The 17484-nt window shown below is 33.9% G+C and overlaps 1 protein-coding gene across 9 annotated transcripts in view; it reads right to left on the reverse strand.

Annotated features, from left to right (window-relative positions):
• The window catches only part of LOC136849104 (very low-density lipoprotein receptor-like), a 621997-nt gene that overhangs the window by 49844 nt on the left and 554669 nt on the right, over positions 1 to 17484 (reverse strand). For all 9 annotated transcript variants that reach the window (XM_067122069.1, XM_067122072.1, XM_067122070.1 and 6 more), the window contains 5 exons: positions 16760 to 16889; positions 16408 to 16569; positions 13772 to 13900; positions 13373 to 13525; positions 10520 to 10712 (listed from right to left, as the gene is read on the reverse strand). In XM_067122069.1, the coding sequence (XP_066978170.1) occupies positions 10520 to 10712; positions 13373 to 13525; positions 13772 to 13900; positions 16408 to 16569; positions 16760 to 16889 (767 nt within the window). The remainder of the gene's footprint in view (positions 1 to 10519; positions 10713 to 13372; positions 13526 to 13771; positions 13901 to 16407; positions 16570 to 16759; positions 16890 to 17484) is intronic.

Below are 17484 nucleotides of genomic sequence, written 5' to 3' on the forward strand. Positions count from 1 at the left end.
TATATATATATATATATATATCAAGACTAAATCGGTCTACCCTCTGGGTGCAAAAACGATGTAAATCAAAGTCCTTCAAATTATGATTATTCTGCATTTTGGGGCCATACTTCCCACACAAAAAACATGGGAAAAAATTTCTGATGAATTAAAAGAAGATATATATATATATATATATATAAGACTACGGTATATAAATAAAGTCCTTCATATATATGGGAAAAGCACGTAAAAGAAGAAGAAGATATATATATATATATATATATATATATATATATATATATATATATACAGAAAGTCCCTGGTTATCGGCAGGGGCTCCGTTCCAGACAGCGTGACAGTAACCGAAAATTGCTGACAACTGAAAATCGGCGATAATAGCGCCGATCCTCAGTTATCAGTGCTGGTATCTGGTTATCGGCGCCAATAACCGGGGATTGGTGCCGATAACTGGGAATTGGTGTCGAAAATCTGGTTATTGTCGCCGCTAGACAAGTGCCGTGAAACCAGACCGCCAATAACCGGGACTGCCTGTGTATATATATATGTATATATATATATATATATATATATATATATATATATATATATATATATATATATATATATATATATATATATATATATATATATATATATATATATCCCAATTATATATATATATATATATATATATCCCAATTGTGTATACAAAAACAGATGTACATCCTGTTTAAGACATTCCTGATTTTCTTTAGTATTCTTAGCATCTTGGCTTTCACATTTTATTGTAATTGACTAAATTATTCAAGCTTTGAAAGTGCTGATATATATTCTTGGATAATTATTGCTTGTAATGTCCCTGGACACTGATAATGCCTATAATCTGGAAAACGAACCAATCTTTACTTTTATTAGAGCTATTCTACATTCCCATAAGTATCAGAATAAAATGCTAATGAACCATGAACAGTAATCTGTGATAACAAAACAGCAGAGTACAGAACATTACAAAAATATCAGACACGGTACACAATGTGGTTATTATGCCAAATAAAAATGTTGCTGAATTCCTGTGTTAAAACTTGTTTCTCTATAATATGTGTCTAAAATTATGAGTCTTATCGCTGTCATCTGTACCACCAGGTATTATTATTCTAAGTTAAGAATCATTAAGAAATAAGTTCTCCAGTTACCATCACCATAGTCCACAAATGCGTATGACACAAGCCTGATATAGTTTCATGCTGTGAAGACAGAATTAAAATTGTAAGTGTTCAAGCCTAATTTTAGCATATTTCAATTACCTGAATTCCTACAGATTAAGACTTAATACATACCTGTGTAAAACTTGGAATAGCAAATATATATTTTTGTTTCTTATTCTAATTTCTGGCTTAGTTTTGTTATTATTTCAGTTTAACCTTGAATTTGATACAGTAAAATTTTTGCTGTGCTTCCCTGTTTATCTTATTAATACTCTCTCATACCACATTACTGACAAATTAATATTCTTCTTGACAGTTTTCTTAAATCAGGTTAGAAAGAGGCATAAAATATGTCTTTTCATTTATTTTAGTTTCTTTCCAAGTCCTTTTCAAAACTACAGGTCAAGTTTGGGGCTAAAATAGAAAATGAGTATAGTACTTGGTATGGACAACACAGCTTTGATTATTAGAATAAAAGTAATCTATTTATGTACTTCAAGGTTTCTGTGATTAGAAGGGAAGCAACAGAAAGTACAATTTTATGAGCAAAAGTATAATCTCAAGTATAGTAATTTTAGTAATGACTTGCAGTCTAATCTCCCTACATTTGTCAAGTTACACAACAATCAATGACAAGTGGAAGGCAGAAATTAATGCAACCCAGGGGGGGGGACATGCTGCTAAAAACTTTGGTACCATCAAAAGCGTCCTTCACAAGGAACACTACTCCTGGTGCCCTAGAGGGTGCATTTGGGGCTAAGCTAAAGCAAAGATTACAAATGTGATCTAAGTACCAATTAACAGGCATTACAATGTTAGCTATATACTGCACAATAATTTTACTTCTAAAGTCTCTACTATTTTTTTAAAGATTGTTTTAAGCACAAATAAAAAATCTTGAAAAATCTCCATCTGCTCCTATGTTTTTTCTTGGTAGCTAAAGGGGAAAAAAGTTGAACAATTAAATAAACCAAAGAAATTATATCCAAGCTGATTTCAAAAATTTATTTGGACTAACCTAAGCCACCTTGATAAATTTGATGAATATAAAAGTTGCACTATTTGTTAGTAACTCCCCACTCCTGAACCAAAACCTAAAACATTAATAAAGGCACCTCTTATCATCTCTTAGGGAAGAGAAAGGGGTGGGGGATGTGGGGGTGGCGGAAGGTTGGAGATTCACAAAACAGTATGCATGTTGATTTGTTGTTATGAAGCTACTGAGAAGCAAATATAACATAGCAATCATTGATGAATCAACATACCACACTGTTTTAAAATGGATGAAGGATACTGAATAGTTTCCAAAAATTTTTTACTTTCATATTCTTTCTTAGATTTAATAATAATTTTTTCTTGACTTTTACAGCATTAAATAATAATTTGGAACCTAACAGAACTGTCAATAATTGAACTTCAGAGTACTGTACCAATTTCCATATTATGTTTTGAAAAAATACTGCCCCAAGGTAAAACCAAAATATCAGTTCCTTTAGTTACCCTCAACTGATGTAAAGTACGCCATCACTAAGAAAAATCACTGTAGTGTACAACAAAAGTACATATGCTGTGTTTTTTTTCCGGTACCATTGAAATATTAAAATTTACAAAACACTAAGGCTGTAGTAAACAACTTCCAGCACGCATGACGAGTTTCTAAATTCCGTGTAAAAACCAGCCAAGAGCATTAAAGATACCTTTCTGTGTGGTCTGAATAAAATTTTTATGACTCTCCATGTTTTCAGCATACTGTATTAGCCAATGAAGTTTGGTTACCTTAGGTCAACACATTCCCGCTCAATGATTTACTTGCATAACTAACACTCATACTTAATTATCCTGAATATTTGTCAATACTTGGTCTTACCTTTGACTCATAGCTCTCTGTTAAGGCTCTCTATATTTATAGGTAAGTAGTTATTAGTACTAAATACTGGACTATACTGCACTTTGGACTTTTAGCACTATCATTAATGAAATACAGTTATTTTATCTGTATACCAGTAGTTTCTTAAGATCTTTATATTGTAGAAGAGACTGCTCTGAGTAAAGTTTAATTTTTCCTCAATAATGTTAATTACAATTTATATCACCGCCAGAAAATACCCTGGCTGGTCATCTTCCATACGCTGCATTTCAAAAGAGCCTTTAAATACCTGAACTCAGAGAACTAGTACAGTACATGTTGTTCACTTGCAGAGTATCAGTTCTCATGCTTTATGGCTAAGGTGCCATGTTAAGTACCTTTACTCTTCATTCCTTTTACTATAAAACCAGAGTAACCTTCCTGAAAACATTATTAATGATAATGCTCATTAGTTTAAGAAAGGTCGTAATACTATCTAAGACAGTGTCCATCAATACAATTAGTAAAACAGTTATTGTATGTTAATATAGTATAGATTTGTTCAGGTATTCACCTTTGTTTTTCTTTTCCCTATCCTTTCTTTTCAAATAATTTCCAGGTATAGTCCTCATAATCTGTGGAAGCATGCTTTGCATGTACAGAACTGGTTTTTAAGACTCGTCATACATGAATGTTTGTGCATTATACATGATAATAATAATATCCAGTTTAGTTATATAATTTTTCCCATTTCCGACACATCACAACTACTGTTGAGTCTCTTTTAAGATAAGTAGTGGACCTAAAGCCAATGACAAAGTCAAAACTATTTCCACCACTAATTTTTACATCAACCCTGACATCTGCACAAGTTTAGATACCGAAATCAATCACTGGTCAAGTATGTTTCACTATACACTAATTACTGTACAATGTGTTATATATTTGCTCATACTGCAAATACTGGTTAACTGCAGTTTTCACTGTTCTGCAAATGATTACTGTCTTTCAGTTTAAGTTCTTATTGTAAATCATTTGTGTCCAGCTTCATCGAAAAAAAACAAAATAGGTATATTCAACATTAGGACTGCATCAGTCAACTGTGCATGTTTTTAGATTGCCAGTTTAATATCTTTATATTAATTTAATATAAAGAGCTACCCCACTTCCATGTACATTTATGAATGGCTTGTACGCTATCAGATTTAATCTAAAAATAAAATAACAAAGGCTACTGGTGAGTAACGGCATTTGAAGACCAAGGGTTTAGTCAAAAAAGTGTTATAAAACTTAGATTTCCAAGCATATGTGGACAATAACTTCATCTGATAATTATATGTGATTACATAAAAAATATTTTTTCACATAAATCTGCATTTTTTGCAAAAAAATCTAAATTATGATTTTTGCTAGAGATATACCTAAAATTGTGTTAATAACATTTTTATCCAATCTCTCAAGTTTTATTGGAAATGAGTTAAAAGTTAACAGGTTTTGGTAAAGGGTACACAGCATCACAGACAGAAAAGAATATTTTCCGCTTTATGCAAGTAAATATATACTGAAATTATTTGTAACTGAAATAATTAGATGTAAATCAGAAGCAGTGGCAATACAGAAAACACAGGAAGCCATTGAAGATCTCCAACTGCAAGCAGATCTTGCCTTCATAGCTGGGAATTTGTCTTTCATTCCTGTTCAGTTGAAAAAACTAGTGACTGCAGGCTTGTCTCTGATGGAAGTCTTAATCAACTTGGAACTAACCAAGAGCAAGATCGAGGAAATTTCTGATGAAAAGGGTAGTCGACTTTGCAAAAAGTTTGACGCAGTATTGGCAAGAAATCCAGATACTGAAGTATTAAATCTAGTCCAAGGGGTTTTGAAAGGTGAGGACAAAAGTGATGTCACAATTCCTGAAGGAATAGTGCCAGCAGATATAGCAAATCTGAATATGGCCCAGCTGCCAATGTGTAAGTAGAGAGGAGCTTCCCAGTCTATAAAAATGTGTTGACTGACAGAAAACTGCATCTTACAGAAGAAAATTTGAACAAAATCATGGTTACAAACTGTTTTTACAATCGTTCAGCAGTCTGAGCTCTATATATTTTATAATACAGTATTATGTTTTGTAAACAGCTTCATAGCCAGAATTTCATTTTAGGGATAATTGTTAGGTAACTAAAAACATTAACCATAGGCTATATTTACTAATTAATTTCAGTTTATGGCCTACTGATCAAGTACTCATTCAGTATAATATGTCTGTTGTTTTGAAATGTCAATAAATTTCAGGGGAAATCCACCCCTGTCCCCGCTGGCTGCAGAATTGGTTGTGTATCATTTCTGATTTTGTTTTCCTGCATTTTTCATTGAAATAAAACACTGATTAAAACCACATATTCTAGTTTTTCCATCACATATTTTGGCAAAAATACATAACATAAAAAAACCTAAATAGCAACATCTTTATCCTGTCTCTGCTGATTACCAACCTCAGCCTGCTGAAGGAGCTTGTGCAGTTAACCACAATGAAATCCCCTCAAAATAGAATGTTGGTTTCACTTTGTCTTTCCTTTAAGAAGAAGGACTTCCTAACATCAGTAGACCAGACCTCAAGAATGTGTACATCCTTTCTCAATGTATCTGGTTTCATGGAAATACCCTTGGGCATGGCAGACATTTCGTTTGCGAGTCCTGCAGTTTGGCAAAACAAATGCTCTGCAAGTCTTCACCCAACCCTTGGTACCAATGGCAGAGTGGGCACAGAGTAACGGTATCAGGCTTCAAACGTGAATGAACTACTGGTTAGTGAAGACACACCTGGCCCTTATTTACTTTATTTTTGCCAATACTGGGGATTCTACATTAAGTGGATTAAATCAAAGTAGTGCCATCAACAAAAACTAAGTGCATGGGTATGGACACTGATACTTAAACAGCTCTAGTTTGCTTAACAGAAGACAGGATCAGGGTGCTGTAATATCTGATCTGGCAACTTGTCTCTTCTGAAAATATGGTTCTCTACAGCTTGTTTAGAATGCAGTTGCTATAGCTGCAGATAGCAAGGTCACGTATGAACTGTTTCTACTGGACAGTTACCCAGTTGAAGCTTTGAATACATCTTGAGGGCCCTCAGTGGTGACAGAATCCCACCAGAACCCTCTCATCCTGGAGATCTCGATGTTCTTAGTTCACATACGTATCAAGCCATAGTTGTACTAACCTCCCAAATGACAGGAACTTTTATTTTGCAAGATAAGAGGAAGGACATCTACTTTCTTGAGTTAAATGCCATTCCAACATTCACAGCAACTGGCAGGAAAAGTTGTGGGTATGATTACCAACGACCCAATGATGGAGACCTACTTCAATAGTCATGGCAGTACAGGATCAAACACAATATGTCAGCTAGAGCGGAAAACTTTTTGAAGATCTTACAGATTTTCAACCATCAACCTCTACCAGGCCACAGTCAACTCATTAATTGCTGTAGAGAAACAAGCATTTATCCAGTCTTCCACTATTCCTCTGACTGTAGACTTTCTCTTTCTTCAGTGGCATAAAAGTTGTTGGCTTTTGGTCTTCCTAATTTTGAGCTTTGTGTTCGTCAGTGGAACTAAGACGACTCACCAAGCATTTCAAAAAGGAGATGCCTTAAAGTTCACCAAAATTTTCTAAATTGAATCTCTCTGGTCTTGAAGAGTCTTGCCTAGCCTCCATGTATGTACACCATTGCAAAAACCTCCATACCTCTCTCATGATGACTCTCATGGTACTCAACTCTTTGGGACATGCCAGAGAGATTCCCTGGTTTGTCAGTCACACCTGACTTTGCAGTGAAGACTTGGGCTCCAAGCAGCCAGGACAGATTCTGAGCACCATTTATTCTTCCTCACTTCATTCCCTACTAACAAAAAAGGCCTTCTGTAGCCTGTTAGAGTTGGTCAGTCGTTACAACCTGAGGAGAATCAAAGACTCCAGAGACATCATCTTTGGACTCACTCTCTCTTTGCAGGTCAATGTAAGATACAGGTCATGAATAGTTTCTTTAGAGCTTACAGAAATGTAACATGGGTGAAGCAATGCAGGTGAGAGCTTGAGTCAATGAGATCCTCTATACACCAATTGTTTTAGACATAATTTGTATATGGCTTATATTTTAAATTATTATTATTATTATTCAGATGATGAACCCTATTCATATAGAACAAGCCCACAGAGGCCATTGACTTGAAATTCAAGCTTCCAAGGAATATGGTGCTCATTAGGAAGTAAGAGAAGGTAAAGGGAAATACAGAAAGGAGAATCTCACTTCTTAAAAAAGGAAAAATAAATTAATAAATTAAATAGATAAAAATGTATTAAAATGCAAGTAGAATAGCATTAGGGTAGTACTGCATTGCATCTTCGCTTGAACTTTTGACATTCCAATTGCATTACATCCTCAAGGAGACCAAGTAATGCAGTAATCTGGCAGTAACCTACTTGAAGTTTTATCCCAGAGATTTACATCATAAATGATTCGATACATATTTGTTGGGACAGGAAGTCCAGGCAGGTCATGTTTACCTGAAGAAGTACTTCATGGAATCATGAACAACATCCTGACTATTTCCTTCCTTCTATTCACTGTTGTCATCTACATAGAGGCTTCTGAGGTTATTAGCATCTATGTCTCATATAAATATCAAATGTCATCAATTTCCAATTAAGTCATACTAATGCAAGCGCCTTGTTTTACAATTTACAATGGTTTGTCCTTACTTAAAATGACTCTCTTAGTTATCAGAGCATTGGTAACTAGGGATTTTACCTGAATCCTGTCATACTAAAAACCACTATGGGATATAAAGCAATTCAGTCTTGCCTAAAAAGAGATTCAGCCATATAAGTTATGCACCAGTCTGTATTTGGTTTTAGGGCCAATATAAAATAATTCTTGTTACGGTGGTTTATTATTGAAAATAAATGCTACCTAGTTCAAGTCTCACTCTTGCTTTGTCTATGCAAGTTGCACCCTCATGATTACTTTGCACACAAACAAATATAATCACACTAAACTTAAGTTGCCAAACACCATTCACATTACCCACAAAAAAATCACAAAAACACCCAGCATTCCAACTTCTCATTATGGAAAGATATCTTTCTTCTACTACAATAAAAAAAACACCAGAAACTGGTACACTGACAACACCAAGATCATACAGTATTTGACCATCACCTTCTGTTTGACCTCACTCTCGTGGTGTCATAAAAAAATTCCAAAACAAAGTGCCCGAGTTCCCAACCACTCCTAACCTTATTCTGCTCCATCTTCACTATCTTAATACTAAATTGCTTTATAAAGTTATTCTCTATAAAAAATATTCAAATCAGGGCACTTTTTGTTTCAAAACACTTGGTTTTTATGTATTACAATGGTTAGGGTTGATATGAAACAAACTAACTTTTTAATAAAACAAGAAGATTAGTCTTATAATACAAAAGATTCCCTAACACTGTATAATAATTTTTCTTCTTCCCACCTCTCAAATCTTGTAGCTTTATTTCTAGACTATGCTGGGCACTTAATTAACCCTTAAACACCGACTGGACGTATCGTACGTCGACTAAAATTGTCTGTCGGGTGCCGAGTGGACGTACGGTGCGTCGACTACAAAAAGTTTTTTTAAATATTCGCGGAAAAATAGTTATAAGCCTAGTTTGCGAAAGACTTTAAATCACGCGCCTTGAGGGATGCTGGGAGTTCACAGATCATGCTGTTGTTTTGTTTACAAGCATTACCCAGCCGCACATGCGCGAATTTCTTTCTTCTCGCACTACAGAGCATCAGCAACGCATCTCAGAAATTCTTTCGTCACTTTGTCGTAATTTTTGCACTGTTTTATATTAGCCGTTACATAAAGTTTTATATATGAAAATGTACGCAATTTCATGTAGAATACAACAAAAAACAACCCATGGTTGTAGCTTTTATAAGTTTTGAAATATTTTTATATAATCACGATAAGTGCCAAAATGTCAACCTTCGGTCAACTCTGACTCAACCGAAATGGTCGAAAAACACAATTGTAAGCTAAAACTCTTACATTCTAGTAATATTCAACCATTTACCTTCATTTTGAAACAAATTGGAAGTCTCTAGCACAATATTTCGATTTATGGTGAATTTTTGAAAAAACTTTTTCCTTACGTCCGCGTGGTAACTCGGCCGAACATCTCGGAAATTCTTTCGTCACTTTGTCGTAATGTTTGCACCGTTTTATATTAGTCGTTACATAAAGTTTTACATATGAAAATGTATGCAATTTCATGTAGAATACCACAAAAAATAAATCATGGTTGTAGCTTTTATCAGTTTTGCAATATTTTCATATAAATCACGATAAATAGAAAAAATTCGAACTTTGGTCAACTTTAACTCGACCGAAATGGTCGAAAACTGCAATTGTAAGCTAAAAAACTTACAGTCTAGTAATATTCAATCAATTACCTTCATTTTGCAACAAATGGGAAGTCTCTAGCACAATATTTCGATTTATGGTGAATTTTTGAAAAAACTTTTTTACGTCCGCGTGTTACATATTCATGCATCATTTTGTGATAATATTTTCTGTGTGTTGCTTTGATCGTTTTACAATTTGTTATATACCAAAATCATCGCAATTTAGTGTACAATACAAAGAAAAAAAATAACTCATTAGTTTTAACTGTTTTGCTCACAGCGCAATTTGTATAATTATATATGAAATTTTTTTTCGTGCTGTCATATATTTCAATATTTATATATGATAATGATATTTTTTTTAATTTCTGATGGTTGCATACTAAACTTCAGGCAATGACAAAAAAGGAGCCAAAAATGAACTCTTAATCTTAAAAACTAAGCGCGCTGAGATTTTTTGAAAAAAACTTTTTTTCCGCTTCGGCGCTAACTCCCTAACGTCGCCGGCATACAGCAGACACTTTTGTAAATAGAGGCTCGGCATTTAAGGGTTAATAGGTACCCAAGGTTTAAGGTGGTATGTGCCCCATACTACAAATATGGGTGTATGAATAGTGGGCAGATCAGTTTCACTATACATTATGCTTGAAACTGAACCGTATTTCTGAACTCTCAGAAGGCTTTCCTGAAGGATTTTTTCTTAAACGAGATACTAAAACTGTAGCAAGATATAGTTAAAGATGTTGGATATCTAGGATATAAGAGATCAAAGAAACAGATAAAATTCAAAAGCCAGAATACAATACAGCTGAGGTTAAAAGGATGCTGAAAAAACCTGTAATACCATGGATGTTGTGCTATGCAAGGTGCCCTGTAACAGTAATCCTCTTCAGGGATGGGAGTTTTTAAAAGACCAGTACACTGCATTAATATAACCATGAAAATGCTTTCTATATAGCATGTGAAAACTAGTCTGAATGCTTCTTTAATCCTAGAGAAAATAAAAAAGTTACAAGTACAGGTAACAGTAACACTTACCCTCACTTTCACAAGTAAGACCATCAGACATCAGAATTAGTCCGTCTGGACATGCGCACGTTATTTTTGGAGCAACTGGATTTGTCTGAGGAGCTGGAAGACAAAGATGTGTACACAAACCATTAAGCGGTGTACAATGATTTGTCCCGTTAGGCTGACGATAGCTGTGATAGACATGGACTGTCATTGGTGTCTGAAACAGGAGGAAAAAAATATTGATAAATCTCATTACCATCACTGAAATGAGAACTAATAGTAAATATATTTATATTTTTGCTAATTGGTAAAAGAATATTCCTTGCTCTCATATAAAAAAAAAAATAGACATTATTCTGGGAGAACTTTTTCTTTTGAAAATAAAATAATGAAGGAACTGCTTTGGCATTATTAAAAGTTTTTCCATCAAAAGAACAGTTTATGTTATTTGTTAACAAGTAATATCACATAGTATACTAACATATGAGAAATGGGAAGGTTGACAAAATTATTACAATGATATCAGGGGTTTAGGCTTAGGACCATGTAGTTGCTTAAGACCTTCATTAAACTCAACTTCATCACTCTATACACAGCAAGTGTCAACCTCTCTATGTGGTGAAACCAATAGGACACAGTAAAAACAAGGACAATAATGGATATAAGATGGGTAAAGGGATGCATACCCACTTTTACAGCCAAAGGCAATGTATACAAATACAGTAATGTAATGTTATCTTCGGTAATGTACACAGAAAATTCCATGGCAATTATGTGTAAAGAGAAAATGTTTTTGAAATAATAAAATCCCACATCATTCATATAAAAATGTAACCCAGAAAATATAAATTTTACTTTTCAATTAAAGAAATGATGTACTGTGCACCACTTCCAGGTCACAGATTCTTCATATAATCACAGTAAAATAGTTAAATGCAAAGGTTACTGCTTTATCATAAAAATAATTACATACTCAAGACTCCATAATTTTTTAGAGAGGTAAAATTTTGGAACACCTCTGTTCAATTTCCAGATTTAATCTTTGTATATGGGTCTTCATCTTAACGCTTTCCTTTCAGTGGAGGCAAAACTTCTGGAACACTGGTTAGAGACCCCTGTATGTGCTGGAGCAACAGACATCCTTAAAAAAACTTACTAACATCTCTCAGAGGCCTCTTCACCTGTCCTGTCTCACAGGGGAGAATGCAGGGCTAGAGCATGAATCCATAGAAGTCCCATTGCTATACCAGTCTGAGAAACCACTACTGTCCAGTTTAGCAGCCTCAGCCAGGTCTAATCTCAAAGTCCCCCCCGCCCCCCAAAGGACCTCTTTCCTCCAATAAAATATATAGAGGTGAATTTTTCGTGCCTGCTGTGAACTGCAAAATTATCATTAAGAAAGGAGATAGTCTTAAATATAACAGCGACTGTTGCACCTTCAACTTAAAGCAAATCATACCACTGATAATCTTTAATGGGAGCGAATTAAAATAAACACCACATTTGTTACCAGAAGTTATGTCCCCTGCACAAAAGTACTTCAAGTTGAAAATAAATTCTGATAGAAAGGAAACAAAATGGTTGTATGTACATGTAGTTGTTAAATTTGGACTGACACACAACTCTGATAATTACCATCTTTTATAAAGCATACAAATAAATGAATCAAACTTCATTTATATGAACATAATACTCCACATCAAATTATTCCCAAGATTTAATTTGATATATATTAATACACTAAACCTTGACAATAACGTGAGTGCAGATTCATTCATAACATAAGGAGGAAAGGTAGCACAGTAGACCCACACCCCAAGATTAGCACAGACAGAATACATGGTTCATAACATGCACTGGCTTTATAAATTATAACGATAGCATCTTGATATAAAAAGCTGGCCTTTTATGAGGCAGGCAAATGCATGATGGGTCCGTTACCCAGAAAATAAAGCCAGATCGGCAGGTTTAAACATACAAGTGTCGGTCAAGTTCATTTCAGGATGCAGTGTGTCTATAAATATCATGACGGTACATTACTTATCCTGAAGACTAAGAATATCATTGTGAATATGACAGGCTAGTTACTGTAACTGTATCGTATATATCATTATACTACTGTACATGTAATACTGTATTATATTTATGTAATAATGTTTTACTACAGGCACTAAAAACAGTCACAGTCACAGACTGTTGCTTACTATATACCCTATGGGTATTGAAAGTGGACAGAATGATGAATTTGACAAGATTTATAAATATTTAAAAGCACTTCTTGTGCATTTCTATTTCCCACCAATGAACTGATGGTGTCAGGAAATAAAGGTATAATTATAAGTAGCTCTTGCTAACCCACAAAACTAGTGATCCAGAAAAAAAGAAGCTAGTAAGAGATTACTACCTCCTAAGATACAGGAACCATGCTTTTATCAATAAGAAATGTGAGTCAGGGAGAAAAACATTACAAAGGAATGCTAAATGAAAATAATAAAACAATGACATAGGAACAACGGTGAATAGACACAATCCTGTTGTGGAAGAAAGTCTGAGGAATTCTGCAAGGCTGTTAAAAGTACCACAGAAAAATGAATACTGAGATGAATAATAGGTACAGTACTGTATCTGAGGCTCCAGGTGGAGCATGCACCATGTTACTACTCATCATTTTTTGTCAGATAAAAAAAAAGTGCAGTGTCTGGGGACAAGTATGGGCATATATAAGAGATAGGGTTGTGATGAATCCAACTGAGATTATACAAACCAGAACATAAAAATGCACCATACCAATGATTGACCTAGTCTAGTTCTTAAAATTAAAAAAAAAAAAAAAAAACTGTCATGAGAATTATACAAAACACATGACACCAGACTTACAGGATGTGAATGAGCAATAAGTTGTACATTTTTTCCTGAAAATTTATTAGCACTAAGAATGGCTTCCTTCCGCCAGTCTGTCCAGTACATTGTGTCTTCAAATACTGTGATGGAGAATGGATGAGGTAAGTATTCTAATGAGTGCAATACAACCTGTAAAGAAAAAAACTAGTAATTTCAATGGCAAAACTCCCACACTATAAACAAACTTCAAAGTGAATGTTAACACAATGAAAAGTAATTCAATTCAGTATGTAACCACTATCACTATGTTTACCCATTAAATACCTCAAATTTTAAGTGCCTTAATAAAAATATAGATTTTAAAGAAAATTACAAAGATTTTTAGTCTGTACCCCAAAAAACTTAAAAAAAAAAAAAAACACCAATGAAACATACCCGGCGCCCTGAGCCATCAAAATTACATGTGTAGATGGAATGGAACTTTGAGTCTGACCAATAGACTTTCCGCAACACAAGATCAAGAGTAAGAGCATTTGGCCACCGGATATCTTGCGTAACTATGGCCTGGAAAATAAATGTAAGAAATTGTTACTTCACAAATACACATTCATCATATCAATAAAAACAATGATACATGTTAACTCACCTTTCGTCTAATAACAATACTGTACATACAAAAATAATGTTATACAAAACTGACTTTACATCATTATCTAAACTTCCTTGAGTATTATCTTTAACTACAATTTGCTTCAATATAATGAATATTTAATGATAAAAATATCTGTAATCACATTTGCTCATAGGGTTTGAACTAAATCAAACTGCATGAACAACATTGCAACATGAAAGTATTGACTTCCAAAAGATAACTAACAATCCTGTTATTTTTAAATAGTTAACTATATTTAACATAGTGTCAACACTGCTGTCATGTACTGAAATGCAGTGTATAAATTCTCTTCTGCTGCCTGCTTTGAAAGAATAAATGACAATCTAAACATGTAATAAGGCCCTAATATTTTTCATCCACTAATTCAGATCCAAGTGAAAATCAGGATCTACATGACCATCATGCACAAAATATTTGCCCAAAAATTCATCTATGTATCTATGCAAGCATAAATTAAATTCATGAATTGAGAGATAAAATCATAACATTTACAGTTTATCTGAAATCTCAAGACAGAGATAAACTAAAGAAACACCATGTGTAAGAAATTTTGATAGAAAAGGCAATATCTACATAATCATCATTATAAAATAGTTAACAAAACCACTGAGTCACATTTGTAGACTATCGTGGCTCTCCCTGAAGAACTAGTTTTATAATGAGAGATGGCAAGGAGCCAGATAAAATGAAAGTTGGACAGCTAGGTGAAAAGAGACCATAGACAGTGATTAAGTTACAAGCAGAAAGCACAGCTATGAAAGGTGGACACCTATGTGAAAAGAGACTGAAGAGTGATTAAGTATAGGCAGGTGAAAGAGACCAAACAAAGCAATTCAAAGTTCAAACAGAAAGTTTAGTTTGGCAAAATGAGACCAAGGAGATAGAGCTTGATGGAAAAGAGACAAAGGAATGATTAAATGTTAAAAGCAGTAAATACAAGTAAGTGAAAAAAAAAGATGCTAAAGAGTGATTCACAGATAAAAGCAGAAAGTAAAGGTAGGTGATAAGAGACAAAGAGAGTGACTAAAAGTTCAGAGCAAAAATCATAGTTATGTAAGAAAGCAGGAGTAGAAGTTCAAAGAAGGTAGTAAGCTAGGTAAAAAAGGTAGTAAGCTAGGTAAAAAGAGATCAAAGAGAGAGATTAAAAATTAAAAACAGATATAGCTAGGTAAGAAAGACCAAAGAGACTGATTAAAAGTTCAAAAAGAAAGTGCTGTACAGTATAGCTGGATGAAAAGAGACATAGAGAGTGATTAAAAGTTAAAAGCAGAAAGTACAGCTCAGTGCAAAGAGACCAGAACGATTAAAAATTAAAACTCAGAAAGTACACCTATGTGATAATAGACCAAAGACAGTGACTAACAGTTAGGAGCGGAAAGTACAGCTATACGAAATGGCACCAAAACGTAGTTGAAAGATCAGCAATGTGCCAGAGGACATAGATGCTCTACAAAAGAACCTTTTGTACCATTTACAGTGAGCTGTGCAAAGCACCCTATAGATACCCCTATGATGAGCAACATCTATTAACAGTAAACAAAGGAAATAAGAAATGAAAACTAAATGAAAAATAGATTAAAAGCACCATTACTTTAAAATTTTACATATCTGGTAAGTACCATATGGCATAAACTCTATGTTCCTGTTAAGGTCTAGTGTGTACAACTGTAGACAAAGTAGACTTTTGACAGAAAGACAGTAATCTATAAAAGATATTCTAACCAAGCTGTCAAGCTAAAACTCTTACCTGAAGGGTTTATTCTTAATGGGTACAGTATATCAAACAAATTACAGCCTGACAAGAACTTTGTATAATGACAGTCTGAAAATAAAGATTCCACAAAATTTCTTTAAAATACCTGCATCTAATGCAGTACTTGTTGTCCCATGTTGACAGGAATTTGGGCACTTACATGGTATGTTTTACTGTTCAAGTTAACTGTAATAACTAGAGAAAGGAAATGTGTCATGTGGGTAGTCGACTATCAAGTTCATCTGCATTAAACAGGTATACAGTACTCAATTCTCAACAATTAATAATACCACTTCTAGATTTTGTGTACCCAATTTTCAGACATGAGACTACTACTACATTTCTTCTTTTTGTAAAGACAACAGTCATTATCTTACTGTGGGTTTAAGCTGCTGTCATTTGTTTTATCACTCCACAAATCCAAGAATTTCATAATGGGCTTCCAAAAGGTCACAATAATTTATATATATTTTTATGCTTAGTCTAGTCACACTGTTGCAGATTTCGTTTATTTAACTGCATCTAAACTTCCACTAAATCCCTACATACTCGAGGATCCAGTAGTTAAAAAATTTACAGCAGCTTCATGTATGCATGGAACAAGAAAAGTATTATAATGCATTAATAAATCTGAAAAATTCTCACCCGTCTGGCTTTTCCGTTCATGCCTCCTCTTTCAATTTTAGCATCCTGACCCCAGTCAGTCCAGAACATCCATCCTTCAGAAGGGTACACTGCAATAGCTCTAGGCTCATCTAATCTGTCCCGAATAAGTGTCTTCCTCATTTCTCCATTAAAATCAGCAACCTGCAAAGCACAAAACATCATTACTATTACTATTCAGACAGTCTCTGAAAAACCTAAGAAGTTTATTGTTTTAACCTTACTCTAGGCTTGAAATTGCAAGTTTTAACTTCTACTTGAATTATACAAATGTCAAAACCCTTTCATATAATAAATTAGTCATACTATGTACTTAAAAATTTTTTTTACAAACCTCTATGGAGTCTTTGTCAGTATTTGTCCAGTATATATGATTGTATAACCAATCAACTGCTAAACCATCAACAGTTGTCACATCATTGTCAATGACAACTTCCTTCTTACTGCCTTCATCAATAGGAGCTCTGCAACGAGGAAATTTTAAGAATCACTCATTTATCTTGAAGTTTCATGGAGCGACACAATACTACTGAGTGCAAATATTACAAAGTCTCAAACACAATTGGAATACAAAATGCCTTGAAAGACTTGAAATTTACTTCAAACTATTTTTTTCTTGAAAGTAACAAGGTACCCAACTGAGTCTGCATCAACTTTCAAAAGATGTACATTTGAGGAGTAACCTATATCAAGTACACAAAAATGGATGGCATAAAGGTTGAGCAATTTTATTTGGCTACTCATGAAAAATGAACAACTATATACAGTATATATTTCTTGATCTGTAGTCTGTGACAGATGATGATAAAGATGTCTTTTTTTTTTTTTTAGGGATAGTGTACTTAACAATTATACAAATCAAATGGTATTCAATAATGTCCAGCTGCTGAACAGCATGATTTTTCCTGCCGATTAATCAGATACCTAAATCTTTTTTTTAAATAAAAGGCTGAAATATTAACTACTGAAATATAAAAAATTCATGCCATACAACAGTAACAAAAATTTTCAAGAGTAAAATGCACAATTCTGGATCTATGTAGGGAATTAAAAGCACAG

Source organism: Macrobrachium rosenbergii, chromosome 20 (genome assembly GCF_040412425.1).
Source record: "Macrobrachium rosenbergii isolate ZJJX-2024 chromosome 20, ASM4041242v1, whole genome shotgun sequence".
Lineage (NCBI taxonomy): Eukaryota > Metazoa > Arthropoda > Malacostraca > Decapoda > Palaemonidae > Macrobrachium > Macrobrachium rosenbergii.